At 38.3% G+C, this 19,193-nt stretch overlaps 1 protein-coding gene across 39 annotated transcripts in view; it reads left to right on the forward strand.

The window, feature by feature from the left end:
• Nucleotides 1-19,193, forward strand: part of PTPRD (protein tyrosine phosphatase receptor type D) — a 540,170-nt gene that overhangs the window by 95,268 nt on the left and 425,709 nt on the right. For all 39 annotated transcript variants that reach the window (XM_027615436.2, XM_027615438.2, XM_027615450.2 and 36 more), the window contains exon 2: nt 17,524-17,696. In XM_027615436.2, coding sequence (XP_027471237.1) covers nt 17,627-17,696 — 70 coding nt within the window. In that variant the 5' untranslated portion in view covers nt 17,524-17,626. The remainder of the gene's footprint in view (nt 1-17,523; nt 17,697-19,193) is intronic.

A 19,193-nucleotide genomic window follows, 5' to 3' on the forward strand; every position in this document is an offset into this window, starting at 1 on the left:
TGAAATTGAGCCTCGGCTTCATACCAGCTGTAGGTGTTAGGAAGGTTATTTTTCCTGGGTCTCATTCTCCTCGTCTCTAAAACAGGAAGAAGGATGTTTGCCTCGCAGAAGCACATTGTGTAGAATTTAAGTGAGCTCCACAAATATTAGGTATTAAGTCAGAATTTTTTTTCAAACATTTTGTAAATGGTAAAGTATGATAACATTTACTCTTTTCTTCCTTCTTTTTTACTTCTATGTAACATCCTAAAATTTATGGGCTATTCATTCTCACATTACTCTAAATTATTTTATTTTTCTTTAGAATATGGTGAGACTTTGGATCTACAGGGCTGTAAACATAGAATTTTTTTTCTAAAATAAAATGACATCAAATACCAAAGCCTACTTTATGTATAACAATACAATGTCAGCTCTTCCCATCCTGAGTTCACAAGAAAAGTCAGCCCTAATGCCCTAAGGCATCTATTGTATGTAATGACTTAATTTCTGGCCCATGCATCTAGAATAGTACTAGCCTTGTACTATCCTTGGGAGAATTGAAAAAAAGAATCAGTCAAATTATATTCTGTAGGGCATAATTATCTCATGGAACCCCAGCTGAGAAGGCTGGCTAAATTTCTTTTGTTTTTAATGACAATGGACAAAAGCTTCTTTCCTTAAAATCCTTCCTGCATCCCTGATTTTAATGTGCTTTTGTTGCTCACTGATTCTGATGAGGTAGTGGGGAGGAAGCTATTATTTCATTCCACACAGATGGAAGTCGAAGCATGGAGATGTCAGGAATTGTCTCCAGAGCCTTCTTGAAATAAGATAATGACTAAGTAAGTAGGGAATGCAGTGCCCACTCAGCCCAGCTACTAGACTACTTCTATGGGATCAAGATTTCAAATTGTAAAATGGATGTCATGTGTTTTATGTAGATATTGATTCCAAGTGAATCAGAAATGTCTAATGCCATTTAGGACGAAATTGGGATTATATTATCATGGCAGTGGTGTACTTTGAATAAACATTTTTGGAATGCAGTATTATGAGTTATTATTACCTGGTTCACTAATATCCAAGAGACAGACATTGCTATCATCATAGTTCTAAACTTTTTTTTTTTTTCCTTTAAGACATTTAAGACCTATATGCACCCTTTGGGAGAACTAACACCAACTTTATCTCTACTTTTTCTGTTGATGGTTTGATGACTGGAAGGTTGATGGTTTATACTGACTTGGAGTATAAACTCAGCTTGCCTTGAAGGACTACCACAAACTGGCTTTACATATCTTAATTCCTGGTCATACCAAAGCTGTGATGTATATACAATGGCCAATTTATTGGTTCCTGAAAATGTTTTGAACATACCAACCTCTAAATCTTATGCTTATTGTTGAAATGCCTTTTATTCCTCTCAAATCAGGATTTTACATATTCTTCAATTTCACAATTTCACAAAATCTTTCCTGACCACTGAGATCAAAATTTTCCTCCTCTAAACGTATATGGGTATTTATTACTCAAACCATCTGTTTAGTTCCTGACACATATTATCATGCTTCTCTAATTTTCACATTCCTATGGTTCCAAACAAACAACAAATTCCTTAGAGGCATTGCTTCGTCTTATCCTCTTTATGTCTGACAAAGATTAGCAGGATGTGGGATTCAGAAAGTTGACATCCAATATATACTGGTTTATAGATTCTTTGGAGCCATATCTTAATTCTGTGACTTTATCATTAAACAAGTTTCTTCCAACTATTACATGTAAGGAAAGAAAACATGTGTTGCTGAAACCAGATTGTTGTTTTGAGGATTTTTCCTTCCTTTACCTGTTGTTAGACATACTTGTGAAGATCCTAGACATGGAGTAAGCTAGAAGATTGGACAGTAATTTCTCAAGCCTACAAGTCTAGAGCTTTACAAAACCTACCCTTTAATAGCCCAATACTTCAAAGAATAAACAGTCCGTGTAGCTGACTGGTAGAGCCAGTATCTCGACCATTGCCTCTATCATCATCATCTCCCCCTGAGCTGGAAAGGCTGCAGATGGGTTTGCTGCATTTTTTTGTTGTCTCTTGCAAAATGAGCTTATCCTGTACATATTTTGTATATGCACTTTCACACAAGTCATGAGTATTTAATAAGGTCTTTTGCTTTTGTTTTAAGGTTTTATTTATTTATTTGAGACAGAGAGAGAAGTACAAGTGGGGGTGGGCAGAGGGAGAGGGAGAAGCAGACTCCCCACTCAACAAGGAGCCAGAAGCAGGGCTCGATCCCAAGACCCTGAGACCATGACCTGAGCTGAAGGCAGACGCTTAACCAACTGAGCCACCCAGGTGCCCCTTTAATAAGGTTTTAACAAATCCTTGTCCTTGTGGATAGTATAGGGGATGAGGACAATAAACAATTAACATAACAAATATGTGACATAGTAAAAGTCATATGTGCTATAAAATAGAGAAGCTCAGGGAAGATGAGGCACAGAAGGAGAGTGATTTGACCAAAGTGAATATGAAAGTGAGTACTAAAGCTGGTCTAGAAGTCTGGTCCCCTGTTTGTCTCTGCCCTTTCTACACTGCTACTCCTGGAGCCAGGGGCCATTCTTCTTTCTCGACATGGATTGCATCTTCATGTTTTAGTTCTTCTTCCTGCTGCTTGGAACTGAAAGGCTATACCTGATCCCACACACCGAAAGTCATGTCTTTAGATTCCCAGTGCTTAAGTCTGATCACTTATTATTTCTACCTTCTATATAAGTTTCCAAGAGAATTGGAGCTCCACTCTAATTTGTGTTTAACTTTGACTTACGATATTCTTAATGACAAATTTGTTTTCTTCAAAGTGATTGGGGGGTGGGGGGGGAGTGGGGTGGGTAACTAAAGTATGCCCTGAAAAAGTTTCTGGAAAAACTAAGCTAAGCTAAACAAAACTAAGTTTCTGTCTTAAGTTTTCTCAGCAGAATGTATTTATTTTCATTGCTATGAGCAAGTATTCAATTTTATGAATATACCACAATTTAGTTTTTCCCTGTGGTATATGATGAGCATTTAGGTTAATTCTTTTCTATAGTAACATTTATGTTAATGCTGGGTATATCACTAGCAATGAAACTGCTGGAAGGTAGGGTAGGTGTATATTTACCTTTATTTTAAATACAAAAAAAATACTATTTCCAAGGGGTTTTACCAACTTTCACTCCCATCAGCAGAATATGAGTGTTCCTTTGTCCCACAACCTTGCCAAAATGTGGTGCTGTTCAAATTCTGATTTTAAATATTCTGATGAATATAGAGTGGTTTCTTGTGATATTAATTTGCATTTCTTCAAAGACTAATGTTGATGAGCATTTTTTGGATGTTTGGTGGCCATTTGGATATTCTTTTTGGGAATTGCTTTTTCAAGACTTTTATCTTCACTGCCTCCCTACATAAGACAGACAATGCAATCAAAAATTGATAAACAGTATTGGGCCTGTGGCGGATATGTGTTTTGCAGATATCTTCCACTCTGTGGATTGCCCTTTCTTCATAATGTCTTTAGACGAGCAGATATTTTAAATTCTAATGAATTCCAACTTATCAGTCTTTATTGTTGTTACTTTTGCCTTGTTTCAGCAATCTTTGCCTATCCCAAGGTTACAAAGATATTTTTTCTGTTCTATTTTTTGTAAGATTTATTGTTTATTTTCATGTTTAGGTTTCTAATCTATGTGGAATTGATTTTGTGTATGGTGTGAGGTAGGGGGTCAACATATATTTTTATTCATAAAGAGATCCACTTGATCCAGTACTACTAATTGAAAAGATTATTCTTTCCCATTGCACTACAGGGACACAGTTGCTTATAAAGCAACTGCCTGATTAGGGGTGGGTATGTTCCTAGAGTTATTATTCTGCTCCACTGGTCTGTTTGCCCTTGAGCCAATACTTCACTATCTTAAATGTTGTGGCTTTATAGTAAGTCTTGGTAACTGGTAGTGTTACCTTCAATAGGTAGTCCTTCAGTATTTGCTCTGTAAGATTGTTTTGGCTGTTCTTGGTTCTTTGCACTTCCTTATAAATTTTAAAATCAGTTTTCTGTTTCTCAAGAAAAAACATGTTGGAATTTATATTGGGATTGCATTGAACTTGTAGATCAATTTGGTAAACATTAATATCTTTGCAATACTGAGTCTTTTAAGCCATGAGCATATCATGATCACCCATTTATTCACATCATCTTTAATTTATTATTAATGCTACATGATTTTCTGCATAGAAATCTCATTGAATTTTGTTACATTTATTTCTAGTTTTAAGATATTTTTTGATGCTGTTGCAAATGGCACATTTTTTAAATGTGTATTTTCTAATTGTTTTTTGTATGTAATACAGCAGCTGGCTTTTTGTATTGACCGTATATTCAGCAGCCTTGCTAAATTCACTTACTGATTTTATTTATTTATTTTTAAAGATTTTATGTATTTATTTGACAGAGAGAGAAGCAAGCAGCAGACAGAGGGAGGGGGAGAAGCAGGTTCCCTGCTGAGCAGGGAGCCCAAATGTGGGGCTCGATCCCAGGACCCTGAGATCATGACCTGAGCCGAAGGCAGACGTTTAACCAACTGAGCCACCCAGGTGCCCCGTCATTTACTGACTTTAATATTTATTACGTTTCCTTACTTTTTTGCCCATTCTAGTAACTAGTCAAGTTGACTAGTTCCTATCCAAGAACAGACACATCCAACATGTTGGATGTCAGAAACTAGCCTGAGGAGTGTCAGAAACTGGCCTGAGGAGTGTTCACTAGTTGTTCCAAATGTCATTCCTTTTAAGAGTTTATGAAATTTCCCTGCTTTTAGATTATTAACCTAACTTGAATTGTGGGCTTTATCCCTGGGGAGAAACTTCTTAAGGAAAACAGCATCCATGGAGATAAAATTATGCTAACTACTATCTGTCAGTACACTTGGTGAGATCAATTGAGATCTCAGACACATACGTCACTTCAATTATATCACCAGGAAGGAACATCATGTTAGGTGGTTTTAGCCAATGGTTAAAGACGTTTTAGAACAATTTTGTTCTCTCTGAGCTCTGTGGCAGAAAATATTTATAATTGGAAGAGGGGCAAAGAGGCACAAATAGTTTCAAGGTACTGATTTTCCTAAATCATGGAACAATACACTACTTAAAATATCTGAAATCTAATGACAATGATTTTACTAGTTGCTATTAAAAGAGGACAAAATCAATTCAGAGGCAGCCATAAGAAGCCAAGTTGCCTAGCTGTATTAAAAATGTGATAAAGTACTGAAGAAAATAAACATTTTAAAATAATCTTTATTTTATATTGGATGAAATAAGTATTTATTCCCTTAGTGTCATTAGTTTTTGCTGTATACCAGTCCATCCCCAAACTTAGTGGATTCAACCCAGCATGCTTTTATTCGTCTCACAGTGCTCGGGGTCAGCAGTTTGAGCTGAGCTCGGCTAGGTGGCTCTGCTGGTATGGGCCACACTTGGCTTATCTTTGTCAGTCTGTGGTCAGCCACCGGGTCCTGTGGGGAATGACTGGTCTCAGATGGCTCAGGTGGTAACCTTCTCCTCCCACCTGGTCTCTCATCCTCCACCCGGCTCACTTGGGCTTGATCAAACAGTGTGGTGACAGGGGACTCCATATCAGCAAGTGGGAGAGAGTACACAGGGCTGCTTCCTGAGGTTTTTGGGGCTTCTGGAGGCCCAGGGTCAGAATGCACACAGCGTCACTTCTGCTCTATTCTGTTGGTCAAGGCAAGTGGCACAGATAACCGGAGGAGGAATGGACTCCTTTTGGGAGGCAGAGTAAGGTGGCATTTTGTGGTCACCAGCTACACCCTCTGTACAAGAAACTGTAGTGCTCTATAATGTATTTTTAAGACAGAGGTTAAATACAGGTAGTTTCAAGTTTAGGTAACTAATAAGAAAAAGTAAGGAATTAAATGACCGCGTGTTGGAGTGTTAAAAGCCTTGATTTAATAATGGACGAAATCCTGGAGTGAAGACTGAGGGATGAAATGTAAAAGATAGCTGAGACAGAAAAGCTAATTTGGGAAGCTAGCCAGCAATTGACTCACAGCAGGACCTAGCTTCTAAATCCTGAAATAAAGAAGTTTTGTATTATTGGGATGGCTGTGTTTTCTAATAGTCTGAATGCAGTGTACTATTGGGTATTAGTATCACTGCTAATATTACAAGGATTAAAAGGGTCAAAACAAGACTTTGATGTACCAAACTTGAGAAACTTTTTTTTTTTTTTAAGTGTGTGCAAGAAAGCCTTTCCCAAATCCTAGATTTAAAAGTGTGACTACGGAGACCCAGTGTGCCTACCATTTCTTTGTACATGAAAGCAGATTTTTTTTTTTCTAGATTTCAGAAATGAAAATGAGAACTAACATCAGATACTTTACTTTTCAAGTAAAAAATCTAAAGTGTGTTAAACTTCTCTATGGGAGAGCCCCCCTATGAAGAAAATTCATTCAGGTTTCCAGGGCCTATTGCTATCTAGGAACAGAGAAGAGTGATCCAAAACATTTAAAAGCAACACATTATTTCTGGTTGTTTTAAACAGAATTGGGAAAGGGAGAGTGCCATAAGATCCTTGAAAAGTGAAACTGGGAGACTTTCATAAAGGATCAAAAGACTTCACAATAGAGTACAATGGCAGTGTCCAAATAAATAGAATGGAATCCTCTGCAGAAACTTGGAGCAGGGTGGGTGGCGGTGGGAGAATTGCATTTTTAAAACCCTTGGCACACAACCACTAGAGAAGTCGTCTAAAATATAAATCAGACCATCTCACTCCATAGCATAAAGCCCGCCGGTGTCTTCCCATTGCCTTTCAAATGAAATCCAGTCTCTGCAATGTGACCTGCAGGTCCTGTGCAGTATGGACCCCGCTTGCTTTCCCAGCTCTCTGACTGGCTCACTGGGCCCCAGCCTCTGCCCTGGACAGTCTGTCCCTTAACCTGGAAAGCTCTCATGTTTTCTGTCTCCTGGCACCAGAACGTATCTTGTGTGTTCTTATGTCTCTTGCACCAATCACCGTGCCTGGTGTTCAGCAGTATTCATGGAGAGAAAGAAGGAAGGAATTCGCTTTTTTAAAAAACAAAAACACCATGGATGTGTAAAAGTTCTAGCTCAGGATAGATGGTTTATGATTATAAAATGAGGACATTGTATGAACATCTCAAAAAATACTGTCTCTTCTCCTCTGGGTGTTACATCATGTTGACCTCAGCTATCACATAGAGCCTTTAACATTTGGTTATTACAGCAAGTGTGTGACTCCACAAGGGGGTTGGTGGACAAATGCACAAAAGCTCTCTTTGTTTTATCCATTGCCACCTGAAATGTAAGTGAAGAAAGATCCAAGTTGTGGAACATCTAGGACAGTGGAACTCCAGTGGTTTGTGTGGCCTGGGAAATAATTATAGAACTTATACTTCTGTTTATTTTTTATCTCATTTAGAAAAGGTCTCATTTTGTCTGTTTGACAATATATGTAGTTCATTAGAAATATAGGAGGCATGTATAATATATAAATACATATTTTTCACGTGCATTTTTAAACAGGCACTGCATTTGTGTTGGCCTGTGTGCACCATATAACGTGATAAGCTTGCAGATGATGAAGAGTTATGCTATGAATAGTTTTGACCCAAGTGACAATGCTGGGGGAGAAAGTGAGCACGTTTTCTAAAAGCTTAGCTTTGCAAAAGATTTTTACAAGAGGATATGATAACACATCATGGTTAAATTTATGATTTAAAAAAATATTAGAGGAAATATAATAAAGACAAGGGCCAGTCTCTTAAGTTTGTGAAGGAGACATCACTGGACATAGCACAAAAGGTAAAGAAATTCCTAAAAAGGTGGCATTTTAATTTGGGGCTTGATCCCCCAAGCATACATCCGCCGTTGTCCCACGTTAGCCTGCCAGCACCATTCCCTGTTCACTCCCTGTTAGTCATGGCTGCCTTCTTACTTTGGATGATGAAAATCTGTGTTTCAAAGGTTTCTGTGATGATGCTTAAATGCAGCAGAGAAGTTCGGTTGATGTTATTGGACATTTTCTTTCCTTTCAGTCACGTGAGCAACTCATTTAAGATTACAGTCAGTATCCAGAAAGTTTGGGAGTGAGGAAGTTAGTACATCTAGTTTTCAAGTAGGCTTTGAATGACTTTAAACACTCTTTCTGATATAGGTACTGTGTATTTTGTTTGAGGATTTTGTAGAAGTATAATAAAAAGGACAGTATTTTACAAAAGCCTTTTTCTGGAGGTCTTGAATAGATTTTCTAAAAGAGTGACTATGGGAAAAATATTTTTTTCACTGCTGACACATCTTGGTATGGGAAATGCATAGTGCTTTTATTGCTGCAGGAAATTTTTGTACTTTATTATCAAATCACTTCATAATGCCAACTGCTTTTGAAAAATAGCCATTGTATGTCTTCATTTCTTCTTTCAACATGACTGTGTTGCCCTCAACAACTTTATAGTAAAGAGCACTCAGGCTGGTATCTTTCCACCTGGATAACTGTTCTGTATAACTCTGTGAATTCACCATCTAGCGTATCCTTATTTATTTCCAATTAGTCTACACATATCCTTGCTAGAATTTAAATTAAAAAGAAAAACCCCATAAAGAAGAACTTGATGATAATATACAAAATAAATATGCCTTATGGTGATATAAACATATGTCTCTGTGTTATTAATTCAGTTACTAACTTGTGAGAATCGGGTTAATCATTTCTACTTCTAAACACACCTATAAACTTTTTGACTCTAAGATACTCAGTTACACAATAATGGGTTACTGGGTTAAAGATTGGCCTTCTGGAGAATTTTTGACTCATGGTATAAACTTTGATTTGTGAATTATTTATCCATCTCGGACAGTAACTCTCAAATACTTTTATCAAGTGAGATTCTTTCACCGTTCCTTCCTATACCCCACTTTTGAGGTTTTCTTCCTTCTTCATTTGAGGGAACCCTTATATTGTCTCTCTGCCAATTAAGGCAGAGACTTTTTCTTTATGTTGCTAATTTTAGAATTAACCATGGCTTCACCTAACCTAGTAAGTCAGAGATGATAGAAGCAGAATGAGAAACAAATATGAGATACAAAATTGGTCTGGGTTGTAAACCCTTCTCTGAGACTGACCAGATGTGTCTTCTGAGATTAATTATTCCACTATGTTCTTTTGCTTCATTCATTGCCTGCTAAAGGAGGGCGTTGCCCAAGATGACTTGTAATTTTTTTTCTGATTTTTATCAAATTATGATTCCATTCAAGGAGACGCATAGAGGTGAGGAAGGTACTAACAATAAAGAAGAATGCAATATAACTGGATACAATAAATGTGCAAGGTGAGAGAGGAGGAGAGTGTATATTGGATATCTATGTTTAATATTTGTCCCTTCTACCTTCCTTTAGGTTATGTTTCTATTTGCCCTAATAGCCATTTATCTGGTTTCTCCACACAGAATCTAATTCACAGATTTTCAGAGAGACACCAGCTTAAGTCATGAGGTCAATATTGGGAAAATGAAGAGAATATTCCTTAATTCCACATTCCCCAGCCATTCAGGATGACCTCTCATCATTGTAGTTTCTATCTGTTGCTGGCAATGATTTGAAAGAACATTCCTTGGAACTGAATGTTTCCATTTGGGGACTGTCCCCTCAGAGAAGAGCTAAGCTCCCAGCATGAGAGATGGGAACCACATCTATTCAGTGACAGACATCAGTGCAACAATGTCTGCCCCATTTAACAGATTCAATCTTTTAATTGGTGACAGTATTTATGTCGCCTAAGCCTGTGAACTTAACTTCCCATAAAGAAGCTAATTTCAATTCTAGCTTAGGATGAAAAGGGAAATTTGGGAGTCATTGGTAGTGTTTGACTGCCATGCCCAGAAATTCAAATCTGTTTTGAGTTTATATACTAAAACTGCCCTGAAAACACCTAAAATTGCTGGGTTTAGAAAACACTGTACTAGAAACAAGCCTTGAAAATTCCTTTTTTTTTTAAATTTTTATTTAAAAATTTTCCTTAACATAAGTGAAACTTTCTAGCACGGTGTTTCCCAGCCTTGGCACTGTTGACATTTTGGACCAGGTCATTCTTTGTTGTGGGGTGGGGGGGCTATACTGTGCCTTGTGAGATACTTAGCGGCATCCAGCATCCCTGTCCTCAACCCCTTAGATGTCATTAGCACTCTCCTTATGTTGTGACAACAAAAACAATCTCTCCAGACATTGTCAGATGTCCCTGGGGAGGCGGCAAAATCATTCTCAATTGAGAGCTACTGTTCTAGAGCTTTGATCACTCTGAGGATGGAGTTACAGATATAGCAACTGTGAGTAGGCAAAATCGGTTTTCATTAAACTCTAGTAAGGAAGGATTTAAAAACAATTTAAAGGCCTTCATTTTGTTTTAAAAATCATTTCAAAGAAAAAAAAAGTAATCAATGCCAAAGGGAATAGTAATTTCCCCACAAATTTAAAAATTTACTTTTCATAGTAAGTAAAATATATCATGCATTGCTAGATTTCTTTTCCACTGTGTGTTGATGGAAATAAAACAAAATGGACATAATAAAAATTAACACATTATTACCCATAATATATTTTAAAAACTAAATGCATTTTATTTTTTTAAAGATTTTATTTATTTGATAGAGAGAGAGCAAGACAGCAAGAGAGAGCATGAGTGGAGGGGAGGGTCAGAGGGAGAGGGAGAAGCAGACTCCCCACAGGGAGCCGGATGGTGGGGGCTCCATCCCAGGATCATGATCTGAGCTGAAGGCAGATGTTTAACTGACTGAGCCACCCAGGCACCCCAAAGCTAAATACATTTTAAACAAAACATATTTTGCATGTGTGAAAGAAGGAACACCCTTTTTGATTTTAAAAGAATGAAAAAGAAAATCAGGTATAGTAAGTTAAGAATGATGGTTTCACATCCATTTAAAAATGCCCGAAGATTAAAATAATAATCTGTTCTGTTGTTTGGGTAAGAAGTGGCTGGATTGAATATCTATCTCTACTTTGTGAGATTGATCAGTTACTCACTTTTAATGTGTGTTTTTGGAAGAATGGAACACATAGCAGAGTCCCAATAGCATGCTGAATAGACTCGTCTTTGAACTTTTCCAATGCCAATTTCCATCAGCATCATATAAAACTAGATGGAAGTAATCACATGCAATAATCATTTTAAGAAGTTAGATGCTTTAAAACTATCCTCTTTTTCAAATCAGAATTATAGTCTGTTTGTAGAGAGAAAATAGATAGGCAGGGACATAAGGTGTTAACTTTTTCCTCTTTATCTATTTATTTCTCATGGCTACTTCACTTTTACTTCTTGAAAGGGAAAAGAATGATCAAAGTTAATCATGTCATTTTGTCATTAATGAAAGTAACTAATATTTATGTCTGCCTCAAATGCAAAGTTTTGACATCTTGTAGAGATGTTATCAATAGTAATTTGGAAAGTGAGTCATACTATATTAAGCTCAGATAATTGGCTTTTCTCTGTATGTATTAAAACTAAACATGTAAAGAGCTTTTTATAGTGTCCATATTGATAGTTATCATTTTACTCTTCAGATATTCTTAATAATTCTGTCGATTTCTTCAAAGAATTACTGTGTGCCTCCTCAGAGTCACCTGTCTTCATATTAAGTCATAGCCTACGCCAAAAATGAGATGATTGGGTTATTACTTTGTATTTATATATGGCAGCTCATAAAGTCTCTTTTTTCCCCCAACTTATTGCCATGTAATCATGTCTAGGGCAAAATACTGAAAAATATAGAGTTTTTGATATGATGTGCTATTATGGGAAAGAGTATAATTTTGAGAAGATTTGAGTTTCACTCATAAGAATAATTCTTAATATCCTTTTGATTTGAGTGTTTTATCCAGGCATGGATTGGATAAACAGTTATTTTATAAGTGTTTTATTTAACTTAATAGCCTTTATCCATTGTCCTTTGTCTCAGTGTGTTTTCCATGATGGGCTTTGAGGCTTTCAGCGCTGCATGTATTTAAGAATGTTTGGCATAATCCTCACTCATGTTGATCAGTTGAATGTGGCCATTTCATAAGAACTATACAGATCATTTCCTATGGATGTGTACAGATCTGCTCATCTTTCCTGTCTATGGGACATGGCACACGTTTGCTGTCAGAAGTTTCCATTTCGGGGCGCCTGGGTGGCTCAGTCATTACATGTCTGCCTTCGGCTCAGGTCATGATCCCAGGGTCCTGGGATCGAGCCCCGCATCGGGCTCCCTGTTCCACGGGAAGCCTGCTTCTCCCTCTCCCACTCCCCCTGCTTGTGTTCCCTCTCTTGCTGTGTCTCTGTCAAATAAATAGATAAAATCTTAAAAAAAAAAAAGTTTCCATTTCTATAAGCATCCCACAGAAGGACTTTCACCAGTGAGAAATAAAACTTTTCTACCTATGATATGAATCAAAACTGTTTCTTTTTAATAAAAACATTTCTGTTTGGACACTTCCCAGTTGTACAGTTGACCACTTACTGATCCTTCCTTTACATTCTGTGGAGTGTTTTTTGTTTTTTTTTTTTAAAGAGAGAGACACTTGTTTTTTGGCAGGGTATGGGATGGGGATGGAGAAGTGAGTGTCGTAGAGGTTAAGTGGATTTCCTCATATAACACAATGCATCTTTAGAATCTGATTATGAGGAAGCCAGGACTGCAAGGACTAAGGGTTCCCAACTCACTGATTCCGTCTCCAACCCTGAAAACCTATGCCTTGTTTATAGCTATTGCATTCAATGCTGTTGAAATATGTAACCATAGTCTGTGCTGTTCAAAAGGGCAGCCACTGGCCACATGTGGTTATTTAAACTGAAATTAAATTTAAATACAATAAAATATTTACTTCTTCTGTTTCACTAGGTATGTTTAAATTTTCCAAGTATTAGTGCAGATAAAGAACACTTCTATTCTGCAGAAAGTTTTATTGGATAGTGCTGGAGGATTCTTGTCTTAGCTCATGATAAAATATTTAGGCGGCTATCTCCTGGTGGAAAATTCTCATGAATAAGTGAAATGTTGAAAATTTATTTTTGTTTTTTCCTTTCATGTCCTTGTGTTGTCACTGTGCACTGAGGGCAGGGAGTTCACAGATGGCCCTCAGAAGCCTCCGCCAGCTTGCTCTAAACTCCAGGCCTCTCCACCCCTTGCTTCAGCCACAGCAGCACTGCTAATGTCTGTTTTACAAATTGGAGTTTACTGGTAGCACATCTTGTGCACAAATGGTTGTTTCTGTTAAATGATTGGAAACCTGCCCTAGTCGACTGAGAGAGACCGGACCGGTTTAGGAGGTGGATAAAAAGAAGTCACAACATTTGGGGACTTCCTCCTTTAGCACACCATCCCCCCAACTTAATGGCTATCTTTATGTGTAAATGGTCAGTTAAGTATCATAGACATCTAAGATGTCTAGAATTGAGAGCAGGGTGTTGTTAGATAAGCCCGAAAGAAGCAACCTGATAAACAATGAGATAAACAATGATATCTAGTTTTCTAGTGACAGCAGGTTTTTGTTTTGTTTTGTTTTAAGTTCTATGTAGATTTTGTTTAATCTCTTTCCCTTTCTCTCCCTCTTTTCGGAATAATGATTTGATTCTTTAACTCCCTCTAGAGTGAACGATGTAATTTTTGAAAATTATTTTTAAACTTATGAACCCATGGATTTTAGTAGGATGTGTTTCAGTGAATGGTAGCTACTGTTGCCCTTGTTGCCAGATTTTCCTACATTTAGTTGATGGGGCCTCATCACCTTGGCTCCTTGTTTTTGGATATAACCTAGTAGTTCCTGAAAGTCTTGCCACTTCCTCATATCACAAGATGTTGCACACTCATTTTGCATATTTCCTGCATAAAACCTACAATCATTCACTTTGCTGAGGGACCGAGGGTCCTATTTTTAAAGAAAGAAAAGTTCCATTTTGCCTCTTTTTCTGTTATGTTAACACAATCTGTAGGAACACATACCACAATACAGAAAGCTGAAAAAAAAATCCTTCAGATTCGTATTAGTTTGAATATGAAGATACTTGTTACAGGAAAGGGTTACAATGTTAAATTGAAGATAAAGAGTTGAGTCCATGCAGCTTATGTAATCCCTTGAAACAGTGACCTGTGAAGACTTTTAGGCAAGTGCACTCTTTGTTATCCCATTTCCAATCACGGTGTGCACCCTGGCCCTCTGAACTGTCAGCTTCTGTAGCCATGCACGTACAGAAATCCAAAAGTAGATATTCGGCTAATTGAAAATCACAACAAAATTATTGTTCCTTAAGATCTTTGTCCCCTGAGCAATAATAAATATATTTTTTTTCCGTTTCATTTTAAACTTAGCTACGTGGTTCAGTTTTATATGCATGTCCCAGTTAAAGAAAGACACAGAGGGCAAGGCATATCAAAATCCAGTAGGGGGCTATTGGACACATGCAGAATCATTTGTGATATAAGCTAAACCATGGTACTTTTAATATCTCTGAACCCCCTTTCCTGCTCTTTTCACTGCAAAGTGCTTGGCAACCCTTTCTCTAGGCTAATAGAAACTGCTTGTAATATTTGCTCATCCTCATTATTTTCGCTGTCAGTGTTTCCTTAAAAATCCATTTCCCATTTTTGTTCTAAAATTTAAACTCCACATTACTGATATGCAAGCCAGCATTTCCCTTTTGGCAATGTTGCCAAGTAATAAACAAGATATGGAGTGGAGATTAGCTGGAATGAACATCTAGAATAGATGTTCTAGATGTCTTATCTTCACACCTCTGATCTCCTTTTGTCATATCCGGGCCAAGGACATATATAGCCCATTTCAGGATAAATATGTATGTTCTCTAGCTGCATTCATTCCTAGATCGTATGACGGTTTTAAGTCCAGAGGTAACATCTGTAGGTTCATTTGGAAGAATTTGGTCTTCTTATGCCACTTTAGGCGGGTAGAAGAAAAAGCCAATTCACTTCTTCCCTGAGAGAGCATTTCATGCGTCTCCATCTCCGTGATCGCACCGAGTCATCATGAAGCAGTTGGCTCTGATACGCTTGCACAGACACAAATTGAGTCCGACAGGACTGATATCTCCTGGACTTTGCTGTCATTTGAAATGCTGGCATGAGGACAGGAACAGTGAAAGGGGGAGGGGAGCAGAGCTGATTCCTTTAGCACTTTTCCTATGAAGTTTTGAGAATTTTGGCTTTTGATAGCTGTGAACTGCCTGATAAGTTATTTTCCTAGTGAGATTGAGAACAATAGCAAATTTGGGGCAGCTGGCTAGCTTTTGGTTTCAAGTGGATGTGTTCCAATGTCTAACTTGCTGCTTCATGCCACCCGCCAATCGGTTAAAAATAAAAAGGGCTAAGGAGTGGATGGGTAATTACAATGATCCGCCACCTTTGCATTTAGTCTTATTTTTCCTGCATTCAAAGGACACATGCATAGTAATGAAAAAGACAAGATCTTTAAAAAAATTTTATTCCCAGGCTCAAGCTCAGTTTCAGAAAAGACAGACTGTAGTATCTGCTCTACAATACTTTTTCAAGTACAAGTTATTTTAGCGGATTAGGTTATTTCTGGATATCTCTAGTATTTCCTGTCAAGAATTTTGTACGTGTTTCAAATATTCCAATATACAAATCTTAAAGGTGTACTCTTTCATTTGGCACAGGAATTCTGATTGTCATGCTCAAGTTTTCACCATGATAGAGGAAGCAATAGAATTCAGCACAGTCTATATATATTCAGAGCCTACTCTGTGTAAGATGCTGTGCTAGATTTGTTGAAGCTTCCTATAGGAACAACTATTTATCACCCGAAGAGTCATACTTCAAATTAGTGCTTGGAGCGTCAGTCATGGCTTCCCTTCTTTTCAGCTCCCACCATCACCCTGTGGTGGGTGTTACTTTTCACCTGGGACTCTTGCTCTGGCCTAATAGTGCTGCATTTACGTGTCAGCTCATCTTCTCAAAGCCCATTTCCTTGCTTCTGCTCAGAAACGCTAAGTAGCTTTATTTGTGGTTTGCTGTGGAAGGCCTGCTTGACTTAGATTGGCATTCAGAGCTCACCATGACCTTTTCTTTTCTCTCTTCTTTTCTTTCCTTGTCTTTTCTTTTGTTTTGTTTTCTTTTCTAGCCTGAACCATTTTGTTTTGCCTTGTTTTCTTCTGCTTTCCTAATGAAGTCATCACTCCAACCCAGCAGTCTCAATGTGGTCCCTGCACCAGGTGCATCAGCATCACTCAGGAACTTGTTAGACTCCCATCACAGACCTAGTGGACCACATATGGGGGGGCGGGCGGTGCCCAGCTATCTGTTTTTTTTTTTTTTTTTTTGGTCTTTTAATTTTTTTTTTTTCACCCAGCTATCTGTTTTAACAAGCCTTCCGGGTGATTCTGATGCATATGGAAGTTTGGGAAGCCCTACTCCAGCCAAACCTGGACACTCATCTTTTCCAAGTTCCTTTCCCACCACCCTGCCTTTGTACAGAATTCCTGGAATGCTTTTCCCTCTTCTTGGTTAAATCCTGCCTGTACTCCCAGGCTCACTTTGAGATACCGCTTTATCTAGGATACCATTCCTGATCCTATCTTTTATGGCATTATTTGGTTTTCCTTCCTGGCACTTATCACTTACTAATTTACACTAGTCACCTGATGTGTCTGTTTTATTTTCCTTACTAAACTGGAAAGTCACAGAGGATAGAATCTGACTCATTTTTGTCCTTCATGGCACTTTATACTAAGTGCATTTGCACGCAGTAGGCTCTCTAAAAATAGTTTGTGGCTTTTTGATTTTACATAGGAGATTGAGAAAACTAAGCTATTGCCCAGGAGACATATAAAAATCCTGTTAAGTCAAATAGGCTCATGGTAACTATTGTTTTGACTTATTGAAGCCAAACTAGACTTGAACGTTGATGTGTCTTCAGGGAAGAAGCCAAATGTGCTAGTGTAAAAAATGCTAACCTCTCCTATTTAGCTGGAGAAGTTGAATTAGCCCTGTCACTTCCCCTCGTGCCAAGAAAGCAGCTTCCATTATTCTGTCAATAATAGACTTTTATCCGGCAAGATTTAAGGTTCTCTTAAATCTTTCTTATAGCGTTGCTCTGCTTTCTTCCACCAATGTATTCACGTAGTGTTTCATGAGAAGTGACAGTTGCTTCTCACAGTGCGCTGCCCAAAAGGTGGCATGAGCAGAGAGTGGAATTCAAGGTGGTTGGCTTTAGGAGAGCCCGACAATGGGAACAAGATGTGCTAGGGCCGCCCCATTTCACAAACCAAGTTACTGCCCTTCTCATACAAAGGCATCCCGGTTACAGTTCCTTGTGTCTCTACAATGGATTATGTCTCTCGTGATGGTGGTGGTGGTGATGGAACAAGGGGAAAAGAGTAAGAAACCTAAGTGTTTTTGTGTTTTCTTTCCTTTGTTTCCCTTCCTCTGCCCTTGCAGGCTCTGAAAGAGTTCCAACTGAAATTCCAGACCGGACGGACTCGCTGCCGCTTCAGAGGCGGTGACCCCAAACTGCCAGTGCTCGCTGCTGCTGAGCTGCAGGATGGTGCACGTGCACGTCGCCAGGCCGCTGTTGCTGCTCCTCGCTCTCTTCCTACGCGCGGATGCCGACAGTAAGCCGTTCTCCCTTCTCTGCGAGGCTGAGACCAGAATGAGTGGTTTTGTTTGCAGTGGCACCAGGCTCAGGGCCTCTGAATACGTTTCCTTTGGAAGTAAATCCTGAGACACTGTGGGATCCTCCTTGGCTACCGGCCAGCCTTTGAAAGAGATTATTGACGTGACTTCCTTACCATTTCCTCTCGCTCTTAATGCCCCTTTTCTTGTGCATCTCACTGCCTCTACTGTTTTGTCTTTTTTTTTTTTTTTTTGATAGTCTTACCAGCCCAGTGGCAAAGATACTATGAGACCGATGACATAACTCAAACTGGGGTTAACCAGTTGGTGGTGCCAATAAGTAAACACCATCCATTAGAAATGTCTTTCGTTTTGCGGATATTTCTATGTCTAGAAAAATGCACAATGTCACACTGAGCCCAATTAAACTTCCAAGCCCCTTGTAGCTGTCATACCAGCTGTTCTAATGTACTGTTTCCGACAGCTGTCGTCGAGTACAGTATTCAAACAAATCAAGCAGAACTGACAACTTTGTGGCAGGGTGAAGGGCGTGGAAGTGTGAGGAGAATTCTGTGGAATACAGACACCAAAGTTTGGTTTATTGGACTCAATTTATGAAACTGAGATTGGGGTCGATTAGCTTGCCAATTAATGAGAAGATCGTATCTCCTTCATAATTAGGAAATCATTAGGTCTACCTTGTTTACATATGTTTCTTTTCCCATCTGGCCCATGGCCTTTTGGAAGAGATAGGACTGGAGAAACGCTTGTCTCTGGCTTGGGCTCTCTGACATGGCTGGTTTCTTCGCAAGGGTGTAGCTCCTGAGCGAGTTGGCCATTCTCTTTGGGAGTCCCCTGGTACTATGAAAATGTATAACATCTGCAGTCATTAACTTCTCCCTCTGCTGACTATTTCAGTAAGATTAAATTTGATTCATGCTGAGGATGTTTCAAAGACAAGAATCCTGTGTCATGTTGGCCCCTACCTATTAATTGAATTCTGACAAAAATTTCTTCAATAGCCGTCAATTTCTTTGTTTAAACAGGGGCTCTGTTTTCTAAAGAGAGTTTTCTAGGAGTGAAAGGAATCATGTTAATAACAGGATACATATGGGACATGCATGTATTAAGCACATTCTCTTGTTAATAATGTATATAGTCTCCTAATTAGCACTTGAGAGTGTTGGTTTAAGGTGACGCCAAGGAATGTCTAGGACGATGCCAGCAAATAATTAACTGGGAAAAGACCCAAGTGAAAGATGCTCTTGTTATTTTAAAGCCATTTATGTCAAAATCTATTTTAAAGTTGTGATCTAAATTTAGTTTTTTAAAGAAATCAGGCATATGGCTTTATTTTTCTGTTTTGGCTAGAATGAAAGAAGTATGTTGTTTTACAGTTGTTAATTTTTGGCAAAAGCCTTTCAGCACCCTGGGAATCCACTTTAATTTCAGATCGCAGTTAGAGATTTCCTTAAAGTTACCAGATATAATTGTCA

This window comes from Zalophus californianus, chromosome 13 (genome assembly GCF_009762305.2).
Source record: "Zalophus californianus isolate mZalCal1 chromosome 13, mZalCal1.pri.v2, whole genome shotgun sequence".
NCBI classification, from domain to species: Eukaryota; Metazoa; Chordata; class Mammalia; order Carnivora; family Otariidae; genus Zalophus; species Zalophus californianus.